The following is a 26,973-nucleotide window of genomic DNA, read 5'->3' as shown; positions in this document are numbered from 1 at the left end:
ATTGCACGTCGACAGACAGCAAGAGGTTTATCCTAATGACAATTTTAGTAACATTATATCATTAACAGGATGTTTTGAGCCACTAGGTTAGGCCGCTACCCCTAACCCATAACCATTTCCTCAAACTATGTAACGTTATGAAGAAAAACATAACAGACAGACAAGTGTAATGACTATATTTGTTTATTGCGAAAATGTCTAAAGTGGTACCAAATGTCGATGCGTTGCAGTTGCAGTCCTTGCTGGCGGTATATCATAGTTTTGTATGAGGTACAGAGGAGAATTTATGTTATTTATCCATGAAAATGTTCATCCGGCTTCACTCCGTGAAGGCGTACACATTTCCCAAATGATCAATGCTGTAAAAACATGTGGTAACGCTTCTTGAGGGCACCGTTTTTTGAGTTTAAATTAATCATAACGAGCGTGGGATTTGATGTTTACGGTCGCTGCTGAGAATGGAGATATAGGGCCCTATTGTAACTAGTGTTGTCAAAATATTCTGTACTTCGGTACCAAGTCGGTACTAAAAAATTGTAAACGTCACGGTACCAAGTCCCGGTGGTACCGAGTACCCGGCCAGTCAAACCCGGTTCTGGATGCGCATGCACGAAGGGCGTGAAGTTGCGTCCTCTTCATGAAAGCGCTGAGACATGGCGACCAGCGGCGCTGCTGATGTGGTGTCTGTGTATATTAAACTGCAAAAAGACTATTTAAATATGAACCATTCATGTTCTGCTTGTCTCTGTGTGAATGAACGGCGCAGACACGCGGTTTCATTAAACGTTAACTTTACCTCACACACACACAGACACACACACACACACAGAAACACGACGTGACGCTCGCGCTGTTTTCAGTCTCTGCTGCCTCACGATGTGATGACATGATTCATGATTCCATTCATCTCCGAGAGTCACTTCATGAGCATTTTACCGTTTCATTTGAGAAAAACTATCGTCATATCATACACACACAGAAACTCAAAGGTCTTCACGGCAACCCGTCAAATTAAAAGTTTGGTTTAACTTAAAGAAATTGACAGAAATAATTATATTAGGCTACTGTACAATAGATTTAACTACGTCTCCATTAATTAAAGATACTACTACTAATAATAATAATGTGTGCATAAAGGGTTGCTTATTTTTCACTTGACTTTTTTTACAAGCAATATTTCTCAATATCATCAATATTTTCGTTTAAACAGCATGTAGCCTTCAATCCTTTCACAAATTTACCATCATAAATAATAAAGTCATTGAATTGAATTGAATTGAATTTAATATATATATATATATATTTTTTTTCAAATAGTTAAATAAATTATTAAAATTGTTCAAACTGATTTTGCTGTGGTACCGAAATTGGTACCGAGAACCGTAACATTTTAATGGTATCGGTACCGACTACTGGAATTTTGGTACCGTGACATCCCTAATTGTAACGATCTAAGCGCATGGTCTAAAGCGCAGGGTGCAAGTTCACTTAGGGCGTGTCCAAATCCACTTTTGTGTCGGCGCTCCCGGCGCTAAAAAGTTTGTGTAATTCCCTCGAAGCACTGGCAGACACAAGTGGTTTTCTTGCTACAGGTTTATTTGAAGCTTATTCTCACAGTCCACCGTGAAAACGTACTCGGTTACTAACGTAACCTCGGTTCTCTCTAGAGAGGGAACGAGTATTGCGTAAGTTTAGCTTACGCTACGGGAAAGATTCATCTTCTCGAGATATTGAAGCCAAAAAATTATCCTTAATTTTGTATTCATTGTCAACGCAGTGCAGCAGCTAGCAGACCTAGAGCAGACAGTCTTGCGTGCTCATTGGCTGCCTCTGCTACAGCCTACCAGTGAGCCCCGCGTGACATCACACCCAATGAAGGGCACCCGCGCCTTAATAGCGTCATAGCCCGCCAGAATAGGCGTGGCTTAGCGTATAAAAGAAGGGGCTGTAGGCTGAATTCCCTGGTTTTCGTCGACTGAAGCGAAGTTGCTCGTGGCGCGAGCACGGCCGGTTACGCAATACTTGTTCCCTCTCTAGAGAGAACCGAGGTTACGTTAGTAGCCGAGTACGTTCTCTTACGAGAGGTTCTCTCGTATTGCGTAAGTTTAGCTTACGCTACGGGAACTTTTTGTCAACGCCGTACGCGCCATGCAACCACCCATGAGTCGCCGAGGTTTCTCGGGGAACCCAATAAGTGGAAAAATAAGGTGGCCAGCCACGTGGGCCATCACTCGTACATAAGCACACATAGGGAATACAGAGCAGAGCACTGGTCTGTATAAGCATATAGCACATCCCTACTAGTGCAGCTCAACCAGGAGAGCTGAGTCACGTGAGAGTGGTCTGAGCATGATATGTCTGGGCATAACGCACAACTCGCTTAGACTGACAGAGGTTTAGCCTACAGGGCGGGAACTTCTAGGTTATAGAACCTGACAAAGGTAGATGGGGAGCTCCAGCCCGCCGCTACACATATGTCGTGGATAGAAATCCCGCTGGACCACGCCCACGATGAGGCCATGCCTCTAGTGGAATGAGCCCTGATGCCCAGAGGGCATTGCAGACCTTTTGACCGCTATAGCGTCCACTATCCATCTGGACAGAGTCTGTTTCGAGGCAGCGAGACCTTTGGTGCGCCCACCAAACGAAACAAACAGCTGCTCCGTGCACCTGAAAGAGGCGGAGCGCGTAGTGTAAAACCTCAGCGCCCTGACCGGGCAAAGGAGATTCACGTCTGTCTCACTGTCTGACGCTGGCAGAGCCGACAGTGAAATGACTTGCGCTCTGAAAGGAGTGCCCATCACTTTTGGAACATAGCCATGTCTAGGTTTGAGGATGACTTTAGAGTCATTCGGCCCGAACTCAAGACACGTCGCGCTGATTGACAGGACTTTGATTTCTGGACTGTTTGGGGGTGCAGGGACCATTCCCCTGGGGGAACGTTGTCCCTGGACAGTTTGTCTGGGCCGTCGTTCAAATGGCCAGGCACATACGCCGCCCTCAGCGAGCGCAGGTGCATCTGGGACCAAATAAGGATGCGTTCCGTCAGATTGCAGAGGTTTCTGGATCTGACACCGCCCTGACGGTTTACATAGGAAACCACAGACATGTTGTCTGAGCGGACGAGAACATGTTGGTCCTGTATGAACGGGAGGAAGCGCTTCAGCGCGTTCTCGACCGCTATCATTTACAGACAGTTTATGTGAAAACACTTCTCTTGGTCTGACCACTGGCCAAAGGCCGGTCTGCCTTCGAACAGCGCGCCCCAACCCAAGTTGGACGCGTCTGTCGAAATGACTTTCCGATAAGAGATGGTTCCCATCATCACTCCCTGCTGGTACCAGTTGGCTAATAACCAGGGCTGCAGAGCCACTATACAGGTCTGAGTCACTCTGATTTTCTGGCCGCCAGAAACCCAGGCTCGGCGAGACGCGCGAGCATTCAACCAGCGTTGGAGCGGGCGCATGCGCAGTAGGCCCAGCTGGAGCACCGCTGCCGCTGAAGCCATACAGCCCAGCATCATTTGAAACGCTTTCAAAGGGAGAAAGCTGCCCTTCTGGAAAGACGCGGCTAGGGGGTGGACACGGCGCGCGCGCTGTGTCGACAAAGCCGTCAACAAGCCGTCATGGCCACAGAATTCAGTTCTATTCCTAAAAATGAAATTGACTGACTGGGCATTAATGAGCTCTTGGTCCAGTTGACCGTGAGACCCAAGCTTTCCAGGTGACTGAGAAGCACTGCTCTGTGAGATAACAGTTCCGTCTCTGACTGTGCCAATATCAGCCAATCGTCCAGATAGTTCATTATTCGCAGCCCCTGAGTTCTCAGGGGGGCGAGCGCCGCGTCCATGCACTTCGTAATGTACGGGGTGCTAGAGACAGGCCGAACGGCAGGACGGTCTCAAAAATTGCCTGTGACGGGGTAATATCTGAATCTGAAAATAGGCATCCTTCAGATCTAGAGAACCAGTCCCTCGGGCGAATGTGCGTGAGGATTTTTCTGGTTGTAAGCATTTTTAACGGTCTTTTTGCAAGCACCTTGTTCAAATGTCTCAGATCTAGGATAGGTCTGAAAGCTCCGTCCTTCTTGGGTACGAGAAAATATCGGCTGTAAAAACCTGACTCGCTCAGAGAAGGCGGTAGTTTTTCTATAGCCCCTTTGCACAGCAGTTTTGCTATTTCTGCGTGAAGTAGGTGTGCTACTTCCGCATTCACTATCGTCGCGGTCCGGGCTCGAAAGCGCGGGGGACGGCGAATGAATTGAAGTGTATAGCCCTGCTTTATTGTGCTCAGAACCCATTCTGAAATCCCTGGGATAGTTTCCCACGCAGCTATGTGAGCCGCTAGGGGGCGAATGGCCTCCGGGTTCAGATCGCCGCCATTGCGGGCTTGTAAAACTGAGCCGGAGCCGAAAGCGTGGCGCGCGCTCTCTCGGTTCTGGGCAATGGCTGCTCGCTGAAAGCCGAGACCGTCTGATTTATGTGAGGTGTCCCAATCATAAGGGATGGGGAGCATTTTATTCTCACTTTTTGACGCGCGAGCAGTGCTTTGGGCGGAAAAGCTTTCTGTAAGCGTGAGCGCGTGTGCGCGGGCACGAGACTTACAAGTGTATTTGACACCCCGATCATAACGGATGGGGAGCGTTATCAATGCCCTGCGTTTTGTGATAACATTTAAACGCGCGGGCGGCGCCCGGAGGGAGGTGTGTGTTAGTAAGCGTGAACGCTCTCCGGCGGGTACGAGACTTACATTCATAACCTGTTTTATTGACCGTGTAACAGAGCGGGCAGATAGTGGGCACAGACCTGTGGACACATTTCTTATATTCAACACTCGAGCGGCTTTTCTGCGCTTTATGAGAGTGTGCTCTGTGAGTGACACGAGATTTGATGTGCTTGTGTGTAGGGGTGAACACTGGGGCGTGGGCACTTTCACTACACTTAAAACACCAACGGCGTGAGCTGGACCAGACATTATACTCTTTTTGAGATTTCTCTGGGTCGCCGTGAAAATGGCGTTTGTATGCAGGCGAGAGGGTAAATGAACCGGCTCGTTGGCTGCCAAATGAACCACTGCAGTAGCCTGTTTGAAGGGGACTGTCAGGGAAATAACCTTTGATGGCGGTCCGGCCGCAGCGGGACGCGCGCGTCTTTTCTCTCTCTTGGTTAGGATGGCTTCGCGTGCTCAGACTTCAGCGTGATCTTTTGCCGAGGCCCTCTGGGGGGCGGCGGTCTGTGACGGCTGTCTGAGCGCGACCTAGGGCGGCCGCCCTGGCGTCGCTGCGAAGGCTGAGGCTGTGCTGGACGCTGGGTGCTGGTTCGCGCCGGAGGCTGGCTCTGTCTCTCGCGAGAGCGGCCTGTGGCGCAGTTTGAGCGTCGCGGCAAGATCTGTAACCTCAGCTGGGTCCTGGCCCTTCTCGTCCCATTCACGGAGGAGGTCATGGTGCAGGATTTGTAAAACAGCCATGGAGTGGAACGCAGACGCGGCCTGGCCGGAGGTGGCATATGCGCGGCCGACTAAGGCGGACATGGCTCTGCATGCTTTGGACGGGAGGGCTGACCTTGACCGCCATCTCGCGGAGGGCGGACAAAGGTGCGCTGCGACCGTCTCTTTCACAGGAGGAATAGCCGTGTATCCTCTCTCGGCGGCGCCGTCCACTTGGGAGAGCGACGCGGAGGTCTGAGACTGAAGCCTCGAAGAGAAGGGTGTGTTCCACGACTTTGTCAACTCCGTGTGAAGCTCCGGTAGGAACAGAGCGTGCCTGCTTGCTGGGGCTGAACAGCGGCGACTTTGCAGGAAACATCCATCGAGCCTGTTCGGCGCGGGTTCCTTCGGCAGCGACCACTCGAGCCCGAGTCGGTCAACCGCCTGCGTCAGCAGACGCATCAGCTCCAGCGCGGTACGGCCGGATTCCTGGATCAACGAGGAGGCGGCGTTTAGCGACCATTCCTCGCTATCCGATGCCAGGATGGAGCAGCAGTCTCTCGTGGCGTGTCCTTCGGCCTCATCCTCAGACGCGACGGCAGTGAGGCTCGTGAGCGGCAGCTGCGCGTCGGTGAAGGGAGGCGGGGAAGGCGAGAGCGAGGCTCGAGGGAGGTTCTCCGGCGAGCGCGTCGCTGTGGCCACAGGTTCCGGCTGTCTCTGGGAACGGCGCTTCTTTTTGCGCGGTCCCACAAAGGGTGGAGTGACTGCTTCCGGGTTGAAGGCTTCGAGTCGAGCCCGCAGGGTCGACAGCGGAAGCGCTTCACAGAACTCGCAGCCCCCGGACGCGAGGGCGAGCTCCGCCTGTTCCTGGCCCAGGCAGAGAGCGCAGATCACGTGGCGGTCTCCGACGCTGAGCGGGGCCCTGCACGAGCCACAGGAAGTGCGAGGCATCTTGAAAAAGACGCTCGCTGCTCTTTTAGGAGTATGAAAATACAATAACAATGTAAAAAGGATACGTCGCCGGATAGCGTAGCTTGCACGGATGGCTGAAGGTGGCGAAGACGGCCGGCTTCCTCAGCGCTGTCCTAAGCTGGCTGTTCGCTGTTCAACGGCGGCGGTGGCTTCTCTCAGATCCAGCGATGCGAATAGCTTGCTGAAGAGACGAAAATCAGGGAATTCAGCCTACAGCCCCTTCTCTTATACGCTAAGCCACGCCTATTCTGGCGGGCTATGTCGCTATGAAGGCGCGGGCGCCCTTCATTGGGCGTGACGTCACGCGGGGCTCACTGGTAGGCTGCAGCAGATGCCCGCAGGGCAGCCAATGAGCACGCAAGACTGCCTGCTCTAGGTCTAGCGTTGACAATGAATACAAAATTAAGGATAATTTTTTGGCTTCAATATCTCGAGAAGATGAATCTTTCCCGTAGCGTAAGCTAAACTTACGCAATACGAGAGAACCTCTCGTAAGAAAACTAAACATACAGTATAACGAGAAAATAAAGACCACATTAACTTAATATGAACATACAATGACATGCGCAGATGTAACATAACGTTCACCAAAGTAAAATACAGACACAAAACTATAACAACCGCTATAACAACCTTAACACTTTTATCGGAGCATTAAATTGTCCGTGCTTCACTTGCTGTTAGCTTTCCGACTCTCTCACTCACGAGCGTCCCAAAAGGCCTTGTGCGGAGACTTCAAAATAAAAGCACTTTACTCTTACCAAATAAAATCACTAAATAATACTAAAGGTAATTTATAATTACAGTTTGACAATTACAGTTTGTCCCTATTCTCTTAATGAGTAATGGGTGTGTTTTGGGATTTACGTGCGTTAAACCAATCAGAGTCTCATCCCTCATTCCATTTAAATGCCAGCAGATTAGCTATTTACATGGAGGAATTTGATAGTGAAAAGACCGAACGCGTCTCCAGAGCGCAAACGGATCTGCTCGTGCGCAAGGTTAAAGTGCGCAAGCAGACCATCTACAGGACAAGCCGGGTTCCTGTTCCTCCATATCTTTACGTACACAATAATAATCTTTTACATTGTAATCCTTTTATTTTAAATATTTGGCATGTTTGTGTGCTGCTGTGCGTCCCTGTGTGTTTAATAAGCAGAGTGTGTGTGTGTGTAATAAGCAGAGTGTGTGTGTAATAAGCAAAATGTTTGTGTAATAAGCAGAGTGTGTGAGTAATAAGCAGAGTGTACGCGCGATGTGGACCCGCCTTTAAATAATAATAAAAAATGCTGGACCACTGACTTTAGACCAGGTTGGTCAATGGCTCAGTCTATTTCTGTTCCTCAAAATAGCAACGCGCCAACAATGCGCCTGAACACACACCTGGTTCCCTTTCGTTCGGGAACTCCTACGTCTCGACGGAGGAGTTTCCAATGAATTGGGATCACGCTAGGGAGACCAATTGCCTTCGAGTGAATTAAAACGAGCCAATGAACATTGGCATGCAAGACTTGCATTCCGCGCCCCGCCTGCCAGTGCGGGTATAAAGCGGAAGCGAGCGCACACACATATGCTTTACGCTGAGGAGCCGGACGGTGTCCAGTCCTCCGCTAAGGTACAGCAAGCATGGTAACCGAGACGTTTTCAGCCCAGCCGCCCATGGGCGCACAAATGCATTTGCTATTTAAACAACGTGGCGCAGGACGTGAAAATGAAATCTGCCTCGGGCTGAAACTAGCAATAACCTTGCGTTTTTGCTTGGTGCTGCATTGTGTAAGATAGGGCCTGAAGATCGCTGGATAAAGGGCTGAATTTGGATCTGTTTCTTGCAAACGTATGGATTCTAAAGATTTGGATTACAACGAGTGAATAAAATGGATGTCTTTTGTGAATTTATATTGTGTTTTGGTGTTATACAAGCATATGGGACACTCAGAGGGTTCGGTTAAGCACTAGTAGAAATGGTGGTGGGGGTTTCCGGTTAGAGAAACTGGAGCAAGTGAGAGTGTCCCAGCAGAAGGGTTTTATTTAGATTAGCATAACGAGAATAGTCACTATACAAAACAGAAGTTACAGTAAATCACGTTATTAAATGTTAAATATTAGGTAGTATCTGTAAACCATACGTTCGCAGTACTTAAGTAAAGAGTATTCAAGTTAATAATAATAATAAGTCATTACATTTATATAACGCTTTTCTGGGTACTCAAAGCACTTTACATGGAAGGGGGAATCTCCTCCACCACCACCAGTGTGCAGCATCATCTAGATGATGTGACGTCAGCCACAGTGCGCCAGAACGCCCACCACACACCAGCTTATTGGTGGATAGGAGACAGAGTGAATCAGTATATGGGGATGATTAGGAGGCCATAATGGACAGAGGCCAAGGGGCAGATATGGCCAGGACCACCGGGGTTACACCCCTACTCTTTTCCACAGGACATCCTGGGATTTTTAATGGCCACAGAGAGTCAGGACCTCGGTTTAACGTCTCATCCGAAGGACGGTGCTCTTTCAGTATAGTGTCCCCATCACACTTCAAGTTGCAAGTTGCATTCAAGAGAATTTAGAATCTAAATATATAGCATAAAAAAATGTAGCTTACATATTTAAATTATACTGCAGAACATATACAACTAAACAGTATCAAACTAGCTCCAACATGACTTGACATGGACTTGGGCAGCATGCAATTTACACGAAAATATTATTATTTAAATTATTATTTGAACTAGTACAGTTCATGGATGACAGTAACTGAATACACAGAATATTAAAGTTTGAACAGCATAGAATGTAAAACAGATAACTTACTTCTTAATCAATCACTCACGGAAACTATAAACATGCAGCAGTCAAGAAATCAAGTCAGTCTGTGTATATAGACTGCCCTCTGATACTGGTTCAGAAATGCCCTGACTTGTCCATGTCCATGCCCATACAAGCACCAACAAAGTCACATACATAAAGATACCTCAAGGGGGCGTTGTTGGTTTTTCGTACAGGTGTGTTTTATGGTTCTATTGTCAACTATTGTTCTATAGGAGAAAATGGCTTTTATGTCTTACGGCAAACAATTTAAAATATTACAAAATGGTTAAACGATTAAAGAAACGTTATTCATTTTAAGGTTTTAAAGTGTAGTCTTGTTTATCATGTAATAATCCGAAATGATTTTGCAGCAGAAGTCACAAACAGAGCGAAATGTTATTTCTTATTAAGTAAATGAGTAAACTGCAATTAATAAATGTGACTGAAAACGTAACTGATAAGACAATTGAATGCAATAGATTCAAAACATTAATGGCACTATTTTTATATTCATAAATAGGAATACGTAAAAATTTGTATATCAGTAAAGTTTTTATTTATATATATATATATTACGAATTAGTGCTATAAATACATCAGTATTATACGTTTCTCTGTGTATTAAAACATAAATAAATGTACGTGTGGTAGAACTACACTTTACGTAAAAATACATAAGTATTCTCATGAGATCACGTTGCATTGAAGCTTGAATTTGTTGTCATAACTTATAATTTATAGATTTTATTTTCCTGTGGTCAGTTCAATTACTTCCTTTACAATGAACTTCTGTATGCTTTGCATTTATTAAGAGTAATTAATAATGATTATTATCAAAGAATATAAATAATGAGATTTGCATTTGTTAAATATATTATTTATATTAATCAATAATTTTGTTTTCAGGGATGACTGAGGTCTTTCTACAGTGGGCTTAAGAGTCAACAGTTTTTGTGTGTTAAGTTGATTTTGTTTATTATTGTTATTGTTTATTCGTTTATTTTATTTTTATGTCAGCTATATTTTTAAATGTCAGATTGGTTTTCATACAGAGCAATGTACATGTCACTTGTTCAAGGTTTTGTATTGTTTATTGTGAATGGCATATAATTAAGAACAGTAGCCTACATTAGACATCAAATACATAACATACTCTGCGCCTCTAAGGACTATTTTGCCGCTTTTCCACTGCATGGTACGGTACGGCTCGATCAGTCCCACCCACTTTGAAGCGGCACTAACTGCAGTGGAAAAGCAACCAAGCTAAAGCGAACTGAACCGCGCCGTACCAAGTCGAGTCGTACCGAGTCGAGTCGTACCACGCAGTGGAAAATTGAAGCGAGCCGAACTGTTCCGCGCCGAGTCGAATTATACCGAGCCGAACCGAGCCGTACCATGCAGTGGATAAGCGCAGGGCTTAATTTGAGCCGGAACACGCCGGAACACGTTCCCGCACCTCCGACGTTGGATCCGGAACCTTTTTTTATTGGATCCGGCACCTCCTGTGTCACTATGGAAAATTAATAATTACTGTTTGTGTAGTGTTCAATGTTGATATCTGTCTTGTTAGTCTTTATCCCCACTGAAGTTTCACAAAAATCTTGTGTTTGCAGTTTCGATGCGTTTTTGAGGTGAATTTTCGGCACACCGGACGAGAAGCGTCGCGCAGCATCGTGCAGTGCCACATCTTTAAAATTCTAACACATTATTCTCTATGTAGACACACCGGCAGCGCCATTCGGCGTTGCTAATGTAAATACTGTCTGACTTCACCCTGTGCTGCATACAATATACATTTAGTTTTACATTAATTTACAGAAATCAGTTGCTTGAATGAAAATTGCCTATATTATCGGATTTTCAGGTGAGATTCTCAATTAATTCAGTTAACGGACGCTCTTCAGAGTCTGCAGACTAGCAACGATTGTACAGTACAATCGTAACATAATACAGACATTATCTTAATTCCATAATGTCCTTAAACATAACAATATTGCTGGCCATAAACTGAGAAAGTGCGCGTCCGGTGTGCGATACCTCGAGTTGTCCTACGCGGCGCTTCTCGTCCGGTGTGCGACCCCCTTGCTGCTTGTGAAAACGTTTTTTTTTTTTTTACATTTTGCACACATGTAGTGCATGTTCTGAAATTAAAATAAACTTTGCCCTGATACACACACAGCGTTGTTAAGGTTTTTTTTTTAGTCAGAGAAGCTACGTAGCTTTTTTTTTTTTTGTACCGTTAGTCGCCGGATCCACCCCCCCTCTGCGCTCCGGGACCTCCCACTTTACAAATTAAGCACTGGATAAGCGCCATTTGTAACAACATGAACGAATGAAATAATACTTTCATATATACAGTCAAATGGGAAACACTTTCCAACATGTTACATGTTTAATTATAGCCACATCTGTTAGGAAATATGGTTGCCATTACAAACATTGACTGTGTGAAGGTATTTAGTGCTGGGCAACGATTAATCGCATCCAAAATAAAAGTTTGTGCTTACATAATATGTGTGTATAATTATTTCGTATATATATATATAAATACACAGACATGCATGTATATATTTAAGAAAAATGTATATTAATATATCATATAAATTATGTATAAATATATATACAGTATAAACATGCAAATATTTCTTAAAAATGTACATGCATGTGTGTGTATTTATATATACAAAATCATTATACAATACACACATATTATGTAAACACAAACTTTTATTTTGGATGCGATTAATCACGATTAATCGTTGCCCAATATATATATATATTATATATATTATTATTTTTTGATAAAGATTAATGCAAAGAAATGTGCATACAACACTCACCTAAAGACTGTATGGGGCCGATAGTGTCACTGGCTTCACTCACTCCCACTTTACCCACTATCCTGTAGCGGATCAAGTACTGCTTTCCAGACTCCAATCCAGTCAGAGTAAAGTCTTCATCAGCAGTGTTTATTATAATCCACTGTTCCTCAGCGCCAGAATCTGCTTTCACCTGCTGGTACTCCACTCTGAACTGCACAGTTTCTCCAGTTGGGGACTTCTGTAGTTTCAGGGACACACTATCCTCCAGGACCTTCTTCACTTCTGCTGGGGGAGGCTTCGACACGGGCTGGAACTGTGTGTCTGTCAGCTTCCCTTTTTCATACAGATAGATAGAGGAGCCTGGACTGGAGGGATCGGAGATGGCAGAAATAATGAATCGATATCTCTTTTCATCTTTATTAGCCTCTGAAGAACTTCTGAAAACAGATAAGTTATCTCTCATCTTTGAGCTGACACCAGGATTGTTGAGCCACTCTTCTGATACTAACGTGCTAGAGTTGTGTTTCATTCCCACGTCTAGCTCTTTAAACTCGTCAGATTCCAGAAACTTCTTCAGGGTTGAAAGATACGAGTCTTCATACTTCAGAGATGTGAAGGTCAAGCACATCACAACATCAATATTAGGATCAAGGAGGATGGTGTTGAGACGGTTTGAGTCTTCAGTATTGATTTCCTCCAGCATCTCGGTGTGAGAACTCAAGATGTTAAGTTCAGCCTTTGCATGATCTAACCACTGGTTTAGCATGTCAGCATTAAAGGGGGAGCTGTAGTGGATCTTCAGGATGTCTTCCAGTGAATTTTGCTCCATCTCTCCTCCTCGTATAGCAGGCAAGACCTTGGCCACTGCTTTCAGGAGAACCATTTTGTAAATGTTAAGAGAACCCTGAAACGAATGTAGCCTCTCTTTGATGTCATTGAAAACATTTACCAGAGTTTGTCTTGACAGGTCGTTGCATGTCCTCTGTACTTCTCCCAGCCCCTCTATTATATCTTGAGTGTTGGAAACCAGATGTGTGGTGATTTCTCTCATCAACTGAGAAGCTTTTTTATCCAGTAGAAAAAGAGGATAGAGCCAGACTTTTATTGGAACTGCATTATCTGGCTTCTCCTTCAGTATAGAGGGGAGCTTCTTGTACACCTCTAGGGCCTCCAAAAAAGTGGTGGGGTTCTGCTCAAGGCGGACGTCACCATAAAATGTGCAGGCGATGCTTTCAGCCATATTCTTTTGAGCATCTGTCATTTGTAAAGCTCCTTGTCTCTCAATTGAAAATTTAGGGATGTTCTTGACCATGACATTCAGTTCTCCCTCAATCTCCTGCTTAACTTCATCTTCTGAAAATGTCCGATCAAACACCATGACGGCCTGAGCACCGTACAGTACAGCAGTGACCACATGAGTTGCAGTTTTCTGGTCAAAGATCTGAGGGTAAGTGATCTGTCCCAGCTGAGTCATAGTGAGCTGATCAAATCTTGTGGTTTCACTGTAATTCATTGTAACTCTGGACTGTTGGTTTGAGGATTTGGTGTCACGCAGGAACTTGGCAGATCCTCCCACCTCCACCAGCCCTCCCAAGAAGCTGGCCTTCAGGGAATCACTTACATCCAGGAGACTGGACTTACTAGAGAGAGAGTCGGAGCTACTGAACTTCACATCTGTCATGGGCTGTGGACGGGTGTCCAAATCTTCAGTCAGTGACTTCTTATCCCACAGAGTGACACCTGAAATGAGAAATAGCTTCAACAGTTAAGTCAAGTTTGTTTTAAAGCAGCTTTACAGTAATAACAGGAAAATAATGCAACAAAGTTTGTTTCTAGAAGAAAATAGAGCCATCGTCCAGCTTAAGTAAGTTCATTGATGGTTCATCTTTGTTGTAAAAAAAGTTATTAATTTAGATAATATATATATATATATATATAGCTGCTCTGGAAAAAAAAACGTTACGTCATCGTCCAGCTCAGTTCAGTTCTCATATAATAGTGTCAATGCAGGAGATCATAAATATTGTTGAATATTAACGTGTGAGGACGCAATGTACTGTTCAAGTCAACATGCCTATTTTGTATCTATAAGACTTCTAATTTAATAGTTGCAGTGTTTCCTCTAGGATTTTTTCCAGCTGTGGTGGCAGGCCTATTTCCACAGGGGAGGGGTCATCGCCCATGAGTGATTCCCATTGAACCTTACCCAAGAATCACGAGCACTCACACACAGGCCACTTTCTGAAGAATTGAAAAATTAAAACATCTCCATCAAAACAAATTACGCAAGATATATATTTGCAATGATATAAAGTGCCATAGTAAGAGAATGTTATATTCTATATAAAGTGAAAAAAACATTAAGTGAAGAGAACAAATAAATGGTAAAATGTTCCACCTTGCTATTTGTATTGTTACAAAATACATTTATGAAAAACAAGTACATACAGTATATATATATACACACATACATATACAATTTAACTAATTAATTGCACAATTTGCTATGATTAATCGCAATTACAGTTTTTTTCAATCGCTAACAAGCGCTTACCCATACTTCAGATACTTTTTCTAAACTCTTAACACAAAACTAACACCTACAAAACACAATTGGTCAAATGGATAATTTTCTTCTCAAAAACACATTTTGTTAAATATATACTAACTCTTCATTTCAAAATAGAACACATAAACAAAAATATGCATAGACTTTGATGTTTCAGTTTTACAGGTATTTGCATGCAAAACATGCAATCCACCGTTTTTACACGAAATTTCTTGGTTGGGAACTGTATGTCCACATGTACAGTAATGTTGACATTCAAAACAGGCGGTACAGTAGAAACACGGTATGATAGAACAGAAAAAGTTATCTTACGAGAGGTTCTCTCGTATTGCGTATAGCTTACGCTACGGGAAAGATTCATCTTTTCGAGATATTGAAGCCAAAAAATTATCCTTAATTTTGTATTCATTGTCAACGCAGTGCAGCAGCTAGCAGACCTAGAGCAGGCTGTCTAGCGTGTGCGGGAACTGCAGCAGCCTACCACTGAGCCCGGCATGACGTTGCGTCCAATGAAGGGCGCCCGCGCCTTCACAGCGTCACAGCCCGCCAGAATGGGTGTGGCTTAGCGTATATAAGCGGGGCTCGGAGGCTGTTTCTCTGATTTTTATCTCTTCAGCGAAGCTCTTCGCATCGTTGGATCCGAGATAAGCCGCGCCGCCGTTCGAGGTAGCGAAAAGTCAGCTTAGGACAGCGCCTTGCCCTTGAGGAAGCCGGTCATCACCGCCTTCGGCCATCCGTGCGAGCTACGCTATCCGGTGACGTATCCTTTTTCAAAGCTCTCTGTGTGTACGCCTCTGCGACACCCACCTTCTAAAAGAGCGCGAGACGTCTTTTTCAAGATGCCTCGCACTTCCTGCGGCTCGTGCAGAGCCCCACTCAGCGCCGGAGACCACCATGTGATCTGCGCTCTCTGCCTGGGCCAGGAACACGCAGCTCTCACCCTCTCGTCAGGAGGCTGTGAGCTCTGCGAGGAGCTTCCGATGTCGACCCTGCGGGCTCGACTCGAAGCTTTCAAACCCGAAGCTGTCACTCCGCCCTTCGTAGGACCGAGCAAGAAGAAGCGCGTTCTTAAAGGCCCCCAGAGCCTGTGGCCACCACGAAACGCTCGCCGGAGTTCCTTCCTCGAGCTTCGCCCTCGCCGCCCCCCTTCACGGACTCGCAGCCGCCGGCTACGACCCGCGCTGCCGTCGTTTCTGATGACGAGGCGGATGGAGACGCTACGAAAGATCTGCTCTATCCTGGCATCGGACAGCGAGGAGTGGTCGGGTTTTCATCACTCCGCCTCCTCCTCGATCCAGGAATCCGGCCGTACCCGTGCTGGAGTGGACGCCGACCTGATGCGCCTCCTTTCACAGGCCGTCGACCGCCTCGGCCTCGAGTGGTAGCCGCCTAAGGAGCCCGCGCCTAACAGACTCGACGGCAGCTTTCTTCAGAGTCGCCGCCATCAAGCGCCCGCCTCCAGGTCTGCGCCCATCCTGCCAAACTCCACACAGAACTGGCAAAATCGTGGAATGCTCCATTCTCCGCGAGGCTCCAGTCTCATGTCTCCGCGTCGCTCTCCCAAGTGGACGGCGCCGCCGAGAAGGGATACACCTCTATTCCCCCTGTGGAGGAGGCGGTTGCAGTGTACCTTTGTCCGCCCTCCGCTGGATGGCGCTCAAAGTCTGCCCTCCTGTCAAAGGCCTGCAGGACTACTTCTGCCCTTATCAGCCGCGCATACGCCGCCGCCGGACAGGCCGCATCCGCCCTGCACTATATGGCTGTGCTTCAGATCTTTCAAGCCGATCTCCTCCGTGATTGGGACGAGAGAGGTCGGGATCCAGCTGCCGTCACGGACCTGAGAAGCGCGGCGGATCTCTCCCTTCGCGCTACCAAGTCTGCAGCTCAAGCCTTAGGACGATGCATGGCCGCGCTAACCGCCACAGAGAGGCACCTCTGGTTGACGCTTGCTTATATGAGGGAGTCTGAGTGCGCCGTTTTTCTCAACGCGCCGCTCTCCCCTACTGGTCTCTTCGGCCCAGCAGTGAACGGGATCGTAAACCGCTTTTCCAAGGTACAGAAGACCACGCAGGCCATGAACTTGTTCCTGCCTTTGCAGCGACGCCAGGGAGCCCGCCCTAGGTCGTGCTCGGACAGCCGTCACAGGGTTTTCACAAAACTTTCCCCATCCAAGGCGATCAGGGCATCACACATGAATGTAAGTCTTGTGCCCGCTCTCAAGCGCTCACGCTTACTAATAAACGCTTCGCCCAGGGCGCTGCTCGCGCATCACAAAGTGTACACAAAACGCTCCCCATTCTCAGTAATCAGGACGTCACGTATGAAACAGCCTGCTACCGCTTTAAGCGAGCCGCCGTATTCAAGCACCGAGGGACCCCACGCAGTGTGGCAATCAGAACCCTGAGGCCATTCGACCCCTAGCTGTACATATAAAAGCATGGGAAGCTATCCCAGGGGATTCAGAATGGATGCTGAGCACAATAAGACAAGGCTATTCGCTACAGTTCGATTGCCGTCCCCCGGGCTTTCGAGCTCGGACAGCGCCAACAGTGAATTTGGAAGTAGCACAAGTATCTACTAATAGCGAAGCGGTTGTGCAAAGGGGCCATAGAGCTGGTACCGCCTTCTCTGAGCTAGTCAGGCTTTTACAGCCGTTATTTTCTCGTACCCAAGAAGGATGGAGCCCTCAGACCTATTTTAGATCTGAGACATTTAAACAAAGTGCTTGTGAAAAGACCGTTCAAAATGCTCACAACCAGAAAAATCCTCGCGCACGTTCACCCGAGGGACTGGTTTATTTATCTCGATCTGAAAGATGCCTATTTTCAGATTCAGATAATACCCTGTCACAGGCCATTCTTGAGATTTGCCTTCGATGGTCAGGTATATCAATACACCGTTCGGCCTGTTATTGGCATCTCGCACGTTCACGAAGTGCATGGACGCGGCCCTCGCGCCCTTGATAAATCAGGGCATGCGAATTTTTAACTATTTGGACGATTGGCTGATTCTGGCACAGTCAGAGACGGAACTCTTGTCTCACAGAACAGTGCTTCTCAGTCACCTGGAAAGCTTGGGTCTCACGGTCAACTGGACCAAGAGCTCATTAACGCCCAGTCAGTCAGTTTCTTTTCTGGGAATAGAACTGGACTCTGTGGCCATGACGGCTCATTTATCGACACAGCGCACACGCCGTGTTCGTCACCTAGCCGCTTCTTTCCAAAAAGGCAGTATGGTTCCTCTGAAGACATTCCAGAGGATGCTGGGCTATATGGCCTCAGCCGCGGCAGTGCTCCAGCTTCGCTGGGCCTGGACTGCCGGCTGCGAACGAATCAGAGTGACTCAGAGCTGCGTCACAGCTCTGCAGCCCTGGTTAGCGGCCGATTGGTATCAGCGGGGAATGATGATGGGAGCTGTCTCATATCGAAAGGTCATCTCGACAGATGCGTCCAACTCAGGTTGGGGCGCTCTCTTCGAGGGCAGACCGGCCTTTGGCCTATGGCCAGACCAGGAGAAGCTCCTTCACATAAACTGTCTGGAAATGTTGGCGGTCGAGAACGCGCTGAGGCGCTTCCTCCTGTTTTTACAGGACCACCATGTTCTAGTCCGTTCAGACAACATGTCTGTAGTGTCCCCCGTCAGTTCCTATCTGGGACTTTCCTTGGTCTTGGAGGCCCTGAAAACATATCCCTTCGTACCGTTAGATTCTGTGGATCTGAAATACCTCTTGCTCAAAACTGTTTTTCTGACAGCACTGTCATCAGTCAAACGTTTGGGGGATTTACACGCGCTTTCTGTTAGCGCTGCGTGTCTCAAGTTTGGGCCAAATGACTCTAAAGTCATCCTCAAACCAAGGCATGGCTATGTCCCGAAGGTGATTGGCACTCCCTTCAGAGCACAGGTCATTTTATCGGCTCTGCCAGCATCCGATAGCGAGAGTGATATTAACCTCCTCTGCCCTGTCAGAGCGCTGAAGGTTTACATTGCGCGCTCCGCCCCCTTCAGGCGCTCGGAGCAGCTTTTTGTTTCGTACTAAGCTCTTCTGGTTAAGCTGCACTATAATGGGTTGTTATGCCAGACCGGCTGCGCTGCTCTGAATTCCCATAGGGTGCTTAAACATGTGTCGGCCCGCTATGCTGGCCGCCTATTTTTCCCACTTATTTCTGTTCCCCGAGACTCTCGGGGACTAATGGAGTGGATGCTGGCGCGCACAGCGTTGACAAAGGGTTCCCGTAGCGTAAGCTAACTTACGCAATACGAGAGAACCTCTCGTAAGAGAACGTATCGGTTACCTAACGTAACCTCGGTTCTCTCTAGAAGAGGGTATTGCGTAACCTGCCGTGCTCGTGCCACGAGCGACTTTCGCTTCAGTCGATGAAAACCAGAGAAACAGCCTCCGAGCCCCTCTTATATACGCTAAGCCACGACCATTCTGGCAGGCTGTGACGCTGTGAAGGCGCGAGCGCCCTTCATTGGACGCGACGTCATGCCGGGCTCAGTGGTAGGCTGCTGCAGTTCCCGCACGGCAGCCTATGAGCACGCTAGACAGCCTGCTCTAGGTCTGCTAGCTGGTGCACTGCATTGACAATGAATACAAAATTAAGGATAATTTTTTTGGCTTCAATATCTCGAAAAGATTAATCTTTTCCGTAGCGTCAGCCACAGTAGGTACTCAACCAGAATGACTATTACTGCAGCGACTTGTGCCACAGCAAATCCACCACGGTAAAAATAATAGTCGCATTTCAAAGTCGTTTGCGAAATGACCGCCAGGTGGCGCAAGGGGGCATTTAACGATTCCGAGGAACCGTCCCTCCTTGGCGCCCTCCGAGGGGCGATTCTCCGAGGAGAGTCGCAGCGTTGCCACTTCGGTTGTTCCCTGCCGGTTCGCCGTTTCAGGGCACCGAGGTGTCAGCGTCCCCGTACAATCCTCTGAGGAGGGTTGTAGAACGGTCAGCTCGGTTGTTTCCTGCCGGTTCGCCGCTTCAGGGCGCCGAAATGATTGTTCAATCAAATCCAGAGGCCAGTCTCGAGAGGCTGGTTCCCTTATCGGAATTTCTGGCAGCGTGGAAACTTCTGCCAAATGTTTCTATATGGGTCCTGCACATAATAGAAAAGGGTTACAGAATTCAGTTCGGTTCTCGTCCGCCCAGATTTCAAGGGGTCCTCTCTACAGTATTGGACTCACAACAGGCTTTGGTCATGGAGCAGGAAATACTGACACTTCTTCAAAAAGGAGCTATAGAAAGGGTTTCTCCTCCAAGCAGAGAGTCAGGGTTTTACAGCCGTTATTTCATTGTTCCAAAGAAGGATGGAGGGTTGCGTCCTATTCTAGATCTGCGCCAGTTAAACAGCAGAGTTCAGAAACTCAAGTTCAAAATGCTTACACTCAAACAGATTGTATCACAGATTCAGTCCGAGGACTGGTTTGTCACAATAGACTTGAAAGACGCGTTCTTCCATGTATCTATCCATCCTCATCACAAGAAGTTCCTGAGGTTCGCTTTCGGGGGCGAGAAATACCAGTATCGGGTTCTTCCATTTGGCCTAGGTTTATCACACCGCACCTTTACAAAATGCGTGGATGCAGCTCTGGCTCCTTCGAGACTCCAGGGCATTCGCGTATTAAACCACATCGACGATTGGTTGATTTTAGCTCAGTCAGAGCAGTTGGCAGTTCGTCATCGAGATGTCGTTCTGTCCCATATAAAGAATTTGGGGTTGCGGCTCAACACCAAAAAAAGTGTGCTCCTCCCAGCTCAGAGGACCACTTTTCTAGGTGTAATTTGGGATTCGACCACTATGCAGGCACGTCTGTCCCCTGCACGTATTTCTGCGATTCTCACAGCCGTAAAGAATGTGAAACTAGGCCAGTCACTCACTGTAAAACAGTTTCAGAGACTGGTGGGTCTCATGGCAGCTGCATCCAACGTAATTACTTTCGGCCTTCTGTACATGAGACCCCTGCAGTGGTGGCTCAGGACCAAGGGATTTTCTCCGAGGGGAAATCCGTTCCGCAGGATCAAGGTCACGCGGCGATGCCTTCGTGCCTTGGTCATGTGGAAGAAACCTTGGTTCCTCGCCCAGGGCCCAGTGTTGGGGGCTTCTTGTCGACGCGTCACGCTTTCGACGGATGCTTCCCTCACGGGATGGGGGGTGGTCATGAGTGGCCACTCGGCGCAAGGTCTTTGGCAGGACCATCAACGTTCCTGGCATATAAATCGTTTGGAGATGATGGCGGTATTTCGAGCTCTCAAGTATTTCCTGCCAGACCTGAGAGGCCATCATGTGTTGGTCCACACGGACAACTCATCGGTGGTCTCCTATATCAACCATCAGGGGGGTCTGAGGTCACGTCACCTTTGCAAGCAGGCCCATCAGATCCTCCTATGGGCCCAGGGGAAGTTGCTATCTCTCAGAGCAGTGTACATGTCCGGGGCGTCAGAATGTGGGAGCGGATATCCTGTCGAGGCAGGGGCTGAGGCCCGGGGAGTGGAAACTTCACCCCGAGGTGGTGGAGCTCCTGTGGGAGAAGTTTGGTCGAGCTCAAGTAGACCTTTTCGCATCGTCAGATACAACCCATTGTCCCATGTGGTTCTCCCTCACGCAGCCAGCTCCTCTCGGACTGGATGCGATGGTGCAGGTGTGGCCGAGGCTACACCTGTACGCATTTCCCCCAATATCTATGCTTCCGGGGGTTCTGGAGAGGGTTCGCCGGGAAGGGGCTCATCTGCTACTAGTAGCCCCTTACTGGCCGACTCGAATTTGTTTCTCGGACCGAATGTCTCTTCTGGACGGCTCTCCCATGGAGATTCCGCTCAGGAGGGACCTGCTGTCCCAGGCAGGGGGCACGATATTTCACCCTCGACCGGAGTTGTGGAAACTGTGGGCCTGGCCTCTGAGGGGGCCCGGCTCAAAGAATCCGGTCTCTCGACTGAGGTCGTTGAGACCATTCTCCATTCCAGAGCCCCTTCCACGAGAAGACGCACTGAAATGGAAATTATTCTCCACCTGGTGTGGTGTACGTCATTTAGATCCTGTTGACGGCCCTGTTGGCTCAGTTCTCGATTTTTTGCAAGACCGTTTTGTAACACTCTTGTTTTGATCACATATTAAATGAAGGGGATCCATTCTTCCAAGAGTAGAGTTCAGTTCAGTTCAGTTCAGTTTAGTTTATTGTCATTGTTATCCCAAAGGACAGCAACGAAATTGTGTTCGGAGCATATAACAACCGTACATGGTATCTTAAAGTGCACTAATAAATAAATAATAATAAATAAATAAATATCCCCCGTGTAAACATGACCCATCAAAGTATATAATAGCAGCAAAAGGTTTACAAAACAAGAGACAACCAAAAACAGAGAGTATGATCAGAGGTGGATATGGATGGGGTAATGCAGCAATGCAAAGTCCAGTTCACAGATATTTCACAGAGAGGTATGATTTACTGTCCATGAGAGGAGGAGAGGGGGAGGGGGATGGGGGCAGTGAGGAAAATATCAATTAAGCAGGATGGATATGGTTAATGCAGCAATGCAAAGTCCAGTTCATAGTTATTTTACGATGAGATATAGTTTACTGTCCATTGGAAGGAAGTGGGGAGGGTAGGGAGAGAGTGGGAAGGGCATCATTAAGCAGCCTTACTGCGTAAGGGTACAGGCTGTTAGCCAGTCTGGTTTTACTGGCACCAATAGACCTGTACCTTCTTCCTGATGGCAGCAGACGGAACAAATGATGGGCCGGGTGATGCCGGTCCCGCAAGATGCGCTTTACTCTCTTCAAACAACGGCTATCATAGATGTTACTAATATTCGGGAGAGTGGTCCCAATGATTTTTCCAGCTGTATTTACCACTCGTTGGAGTGCCTGCTGATGGGCCTTAGTGCAGCTGGAATACCACACTAAGAATCCATATGTCAAAACACTGCTGATGGCACAGTTGTAAAAGTTTACCATCAGCTGTTTAGGAATCCTGGCATTCCTCAGTTGCCTCAGATAGTAGAGGCGTTGCTGAGCCTTCCCTATCACAGAGATGATGTTGGTTCCCCAGGACAGGTCCTCATTCACCGTTACTCCCAGGAATTTGAAAAATGGCACCCTCTCCACCACTTCATTTCCTATGTAGAGAGGGGAGTGATTGGGTCTGCATTTGCGAAAATCCACGATAATCTCCTTTATCGGACAGATTATTCTTGACACACCATGACGCTAGATGTTGCACTTCAGTCCGATAATCTGCCTCATTGTTGTTGTTAATAAATCCCAGCACTGTTGTATCATCTGCAAATTTAACAATGAGGTTGGAGCAGAGAGAAGCAGAGCAGTCATGTGTAAAAAGAGTGTAGAGCAAAGGGCTAAGCACACACCCTTGGGGGGCCCCGGTGTTGATTGATAGGGTGGAGGACAAGTGCTTGCCTACTCTAACCCTCTGTGTTCGATCTGTCAGAAAATCCACAATCCAATTGCACAGCGAGTTGTTGAAGCCAAGGTGGTGCAGTTTGGCTCGGAGTTTAAACGGCCGGATTGTATTAAAGGCAGAGCTAAAGTCGACGAAGAGGAGTCTTGCGTAGGTGTTCTTGTGCTCAAGATGTTCCAGTAACATGTGAAGCACGATGGCGATGGCGTCCTCAGTCGACCGATTTCGCCTGTAAGCAAATTGGTGTGGATCAAGTGATGATGGTATTACACTTTTAATGTGAGTGATGACCAGCCTCTCAAGACACTTAGCAGGAATGGAAGTGAGTGCTACCGGTCTATAGTCATTTAAAAGGCTGGCATTTGACTGCTTGGGGACTGGGACTATTGTGGCTGCCTTAAAGCAGGCAGGAACCCATGAAGTGGATAGCGAGGTGTTATAAATTCCAGTGAAGACGTCAGTTAACTCCGCAGCACAGTCTCTCAGCACACGGCCCAGCACACCGTCCGGTCCGGCTGCCTTCCTGATGTTAATGCTGCAGAGAGCCCGTCTTACTTCATGGTTGCTCAGGACTGGTGCACGGTCAATAGACAGGAGGGGGGGCAGCACTGGATCAGTGTTTTCCCTGTCATAACGGGCATAAAAGAGATTAAAATCCTCAGCTGAGATGTAATCAGCAGAGGGAGATGTTAATTTACTCTTATAATCCGTGATAGCTCTAATGCCCTCCCATACCTGCCTGGGATCTGCAGAGTTATTAAAACAGGCTTCAATACGCCTCCGGTGTTGTTGTTTGGCAGTGTTGATTCCTTTCCTTAATGCAGCCCTGGCTTTGCTGTATAAGTCATGATCTTTAGAACCCAGCGCTCTATTCCTAGCCCGGATCAGTTGTTCAACTTCGTGTGTAATCCACGGTTTCCTGTTGAGATACACACGGAAATGTTTCCAAGATGTAACATTGTCCACACAGAAGTTAATGTAACACAGGACAGTGGAGGTGTATTCATCCAGTGACTCACGAGTGTCCGTACCCTGCCCCTTGAAAACATCCCAATCTGTGTGGTGGAAACAGTCCTGTAACATAGGGATAGCGTCCTCTGAAAACATTCTCACTGTCTTGGTTGTGATCCCAGTGCTCTTGATCTTGGGTGTGTACCGTGAGTGTAGCAACAGAGAGAGATGGTCTGACAGACCCAGGTGGGGGTAGGCCTGGGCCCTGTATGCTTCTGCTACATTAGTATACACCTGGTCCAGCGTTTTATCTCCCCTCGTAGCACATTTCACATTGCGATGGAATTTGTGAAGAACAGTTTTTAAGTCAGCATGATTAAAATCCCCAGCGGCGACAAAAACACTGTCCGGGTGTGCTACCAAGCTGTTGTTAATGCTGTTGGAAATCTGTGCGAGCGCTAGCTTAGCATTAGCGTCCGGTGGAATGTAAACAGCACAGATATAAACAGCAGTGAATTCCCTCGGAAGATAAAACGGTCTGCACTTCAGCAGCATAAGTTCCACCTCTGGACTGCATAGTCTGTTCATAATGGTGATATTTGTGCACCAAGAGTTGTTAATATAGATACACAGTCCCCCGCCGATCTTCTTACCAGAGTCTGCGGTCCTGTCGGCTCGGTAGGTGGTGCGTCCCGCTAACTCGATGGCAGCATCCGGAGTGGTGTTGTTCAGCCAAGTTTCAGTAAAAATCATGCAACAACAGTTATAAATAGTCCTCTTTGCTGCTATATGCAACCGGATCTCATCCATCTTGTTACGGATCGACCGGGCGTTTGAGAGGAAGATTGTAGGGAGCGGTGGTTTAAACGGATTAGCCTTTAGCCTAGTCCATGCGCCCCCTCGCTTACCCCTCTTCTGCCGCCGCTCACAGCGCCTTCTTCGTCGGCCTGCTCCTGCGGGGAGCCCGGTAGATGGTCTGGTGATCTCGAGAGGAATGAAGTGCTCGGTTAACAGGTGTTGTACTCCAGTGTTCAAGTTCAAAAGTTCAGTGCGGCTGTACTGAAGTGCCGCTGTACTTAAAAAGTGCGACGTAATACACAATAACACCAGAAAAGTGAAAAAAACATGCACGTTTGTGGAGCTCCTGGCCGCTGCGACTGTGCGCGCCGCCATCTTGCCAGTTAAGTGTATTTATATTTTTGTGAGAAAACCCAAACTATATAGATATATACACAACAGCAATATTGTCAGCAAATCATCGCATCCAAAGAAAAAGAAAATCATCACTTCATTATGTCAGAACATTTCAGTTCACCACATGTTTGAGTCCAGGCAGAAATATAGTCAATTTCTCACCACACCACAAGCAGTTCAGGTTAGAAGCGAGCATTTCCAATAATCCAAAAGTTCATCAGAAGTCCTGGAGTAGAAGTCCAACAAAAAGTGTTTCAAATCATGACCAGAACCAGTCCGTGTAATCAACAAAGGTGTAGAATCAGAGCACAACATAGTCCAGATGAAGCGTTCATATTGAATGAAGCCAAAAGAGAACCCTCTAAACAAATAGGCAAATACAAATCAAAATATGCAATTTACACAAATAATAAACATAGAACTACAAAATATATACAACTTACATTGAGCTGTTGAACCAAAAAGATTCCTCATAATAGGGTTACTTGCATACGGCTCAGTTGAGCAAACACTCAAAGCCATGCCAGTACCCCTCTAAACACTCTTACTTGTCTCTCTTAAAAGGATAGCCCTTCCCAAAGAAACCTCCATAGCTCCCCCCATAGCTCCCCCTTGAGGTGGGGAGTAGAATTACAGCACAAGAAATAGAACATTCTTTCAGAACTGTTACAGTTTCTCTGCTAGATTATCTCCTTCCACCCTAAAGGTTTACGTGGCGGCTATATCTGCCTACCACACCCACCCCTATGGGGGGTATTTCTATTGGGAGAGATCCTCTTATTACTCGTTTTCTCCATGGTACATTGAGGTTGAGACCTGCACTGCACTCTAGAGCAACAGCCTGGGATTTAGCTGTTGTACTTGAAGGTCTGGCTTTGGCTCCCTTTGAGCCCATTGAAGAGGTTTCAGAAAAATTCCTCACTCTAAAGACTCTTTTTCTCCTTGCTATTACTTCTATCAAAACAATTGGAGATCTACATGCCCTGTCGGTTGCTCCCTCATTTCTGGAATTTGCACCTGGTGTGGTGAAAGCATTTCTTTACCCTAGCCCGGGTTATATTCCTAAGGTCCCAGTTAATGTTGGGGGCCCAATAGTGCTGCAGGCCTTTTATCCTCCACCTTTCAATACCCCAGATCAGGAACGACTGAACCTGTTATGTCCAGTTCGGGCACCACAGAATGAATGTAGAGGAAACACTGAGTTGTGTCCTTTATCTTAAATCTCTAAATTACCACATTGTTGATTCACATTTGGGTGAAAAAGAGAATAAAAAACATTTAAGTAGCTACTGTACGGCACCTGGAATGAAGGTGTCCTTGCGGCAGTCATACAGCATACCAGGATACAGAGGTCTTCCTAGAGCTGCCACATCAATGGTCTGTGATGCCATGCCTGCAAGAAATAACAATGAACAATGGGGATATTTATACATTTGAAGATTGATAATGACTACTTTATCATTCTAAAATTATTTTTACTTGTTACTGCTGCTGCTGTTGCTGTTAAGTAAAATGCTGTTATACTAAAATATCACTATCGTCTGTGAAGTGTAGCAGAACAACATCCTGCCTGTCCTTGTTTCAGACTCTCATCCACAGATGCTTTTTCTGCCGTGGAATGAGGTGTTTTTACGGTTTGAAAAATATAAGCAGCACAGCATTATGGTTCATGTGCTTGTCGTCTCCTCATGACCACAAATAGACATTAAAACAAAGAAAATAAGCAATGTATGATAATTCAATGTGCAAACGGCAAAAAATTCTGTAAATCCGTGCAGTGTGTCTAAAAATCAATTCAGTGAGATAAAA

General features: G+C 46.9%; 1 protein-coding gene across 1 annotated transcript in view; it reads right to left on the bottom strand.

Annotated features, from left to right (window-relative positions):
• Window positions 1-26,555, bottom strand: part of LOC130070090 (neoverrucotoxin subunit beta-like) — a 52,470-nt gene extending 25,915 nt beyond the window's left edge. Inside the window, exons 1-2 of the mRNA XM_056234376.1 lie at window positions 26,465-26,555; window positions 12,050-13,771 (exon numbers count right to left, since the gene is read on the bottom strand). Coding sequence (XP_056090351.1) covers window positions 12,050-13,771; window positions 26,465-26,555 — 1,813 coding nt within the window. The remainder of the gene's footprint in view (window positions 1-12,049; window positions 13,772-26,464) is intronic.
• Between the last annotated feature and the right edge of the window lie 418 nt (window positions 26,556-26,973).

Source organism: Rhinichthys klamathensis, unplaced genomic scaffold (assembly GCF_029890125.1).
Source record: "Rhinichthys klamathensis goyatoka isolate OS25496 unplaced genomic scaffold, OSU_Roscu_1.1 h1tg000018l_1, whole genome shotgun sequence".
NCBI lineage: Eukaryota > Metazoa > Chordata > Actinopteri > Cypriniformes > Leuciscidae > Rhinichthys > Rhinichthys klamathensis.
The sequence above is the reverse complement of the archived record's forward strand: the minus strand, read 5'-3'. Positions and strand labels throughout refer to the sequence as shown.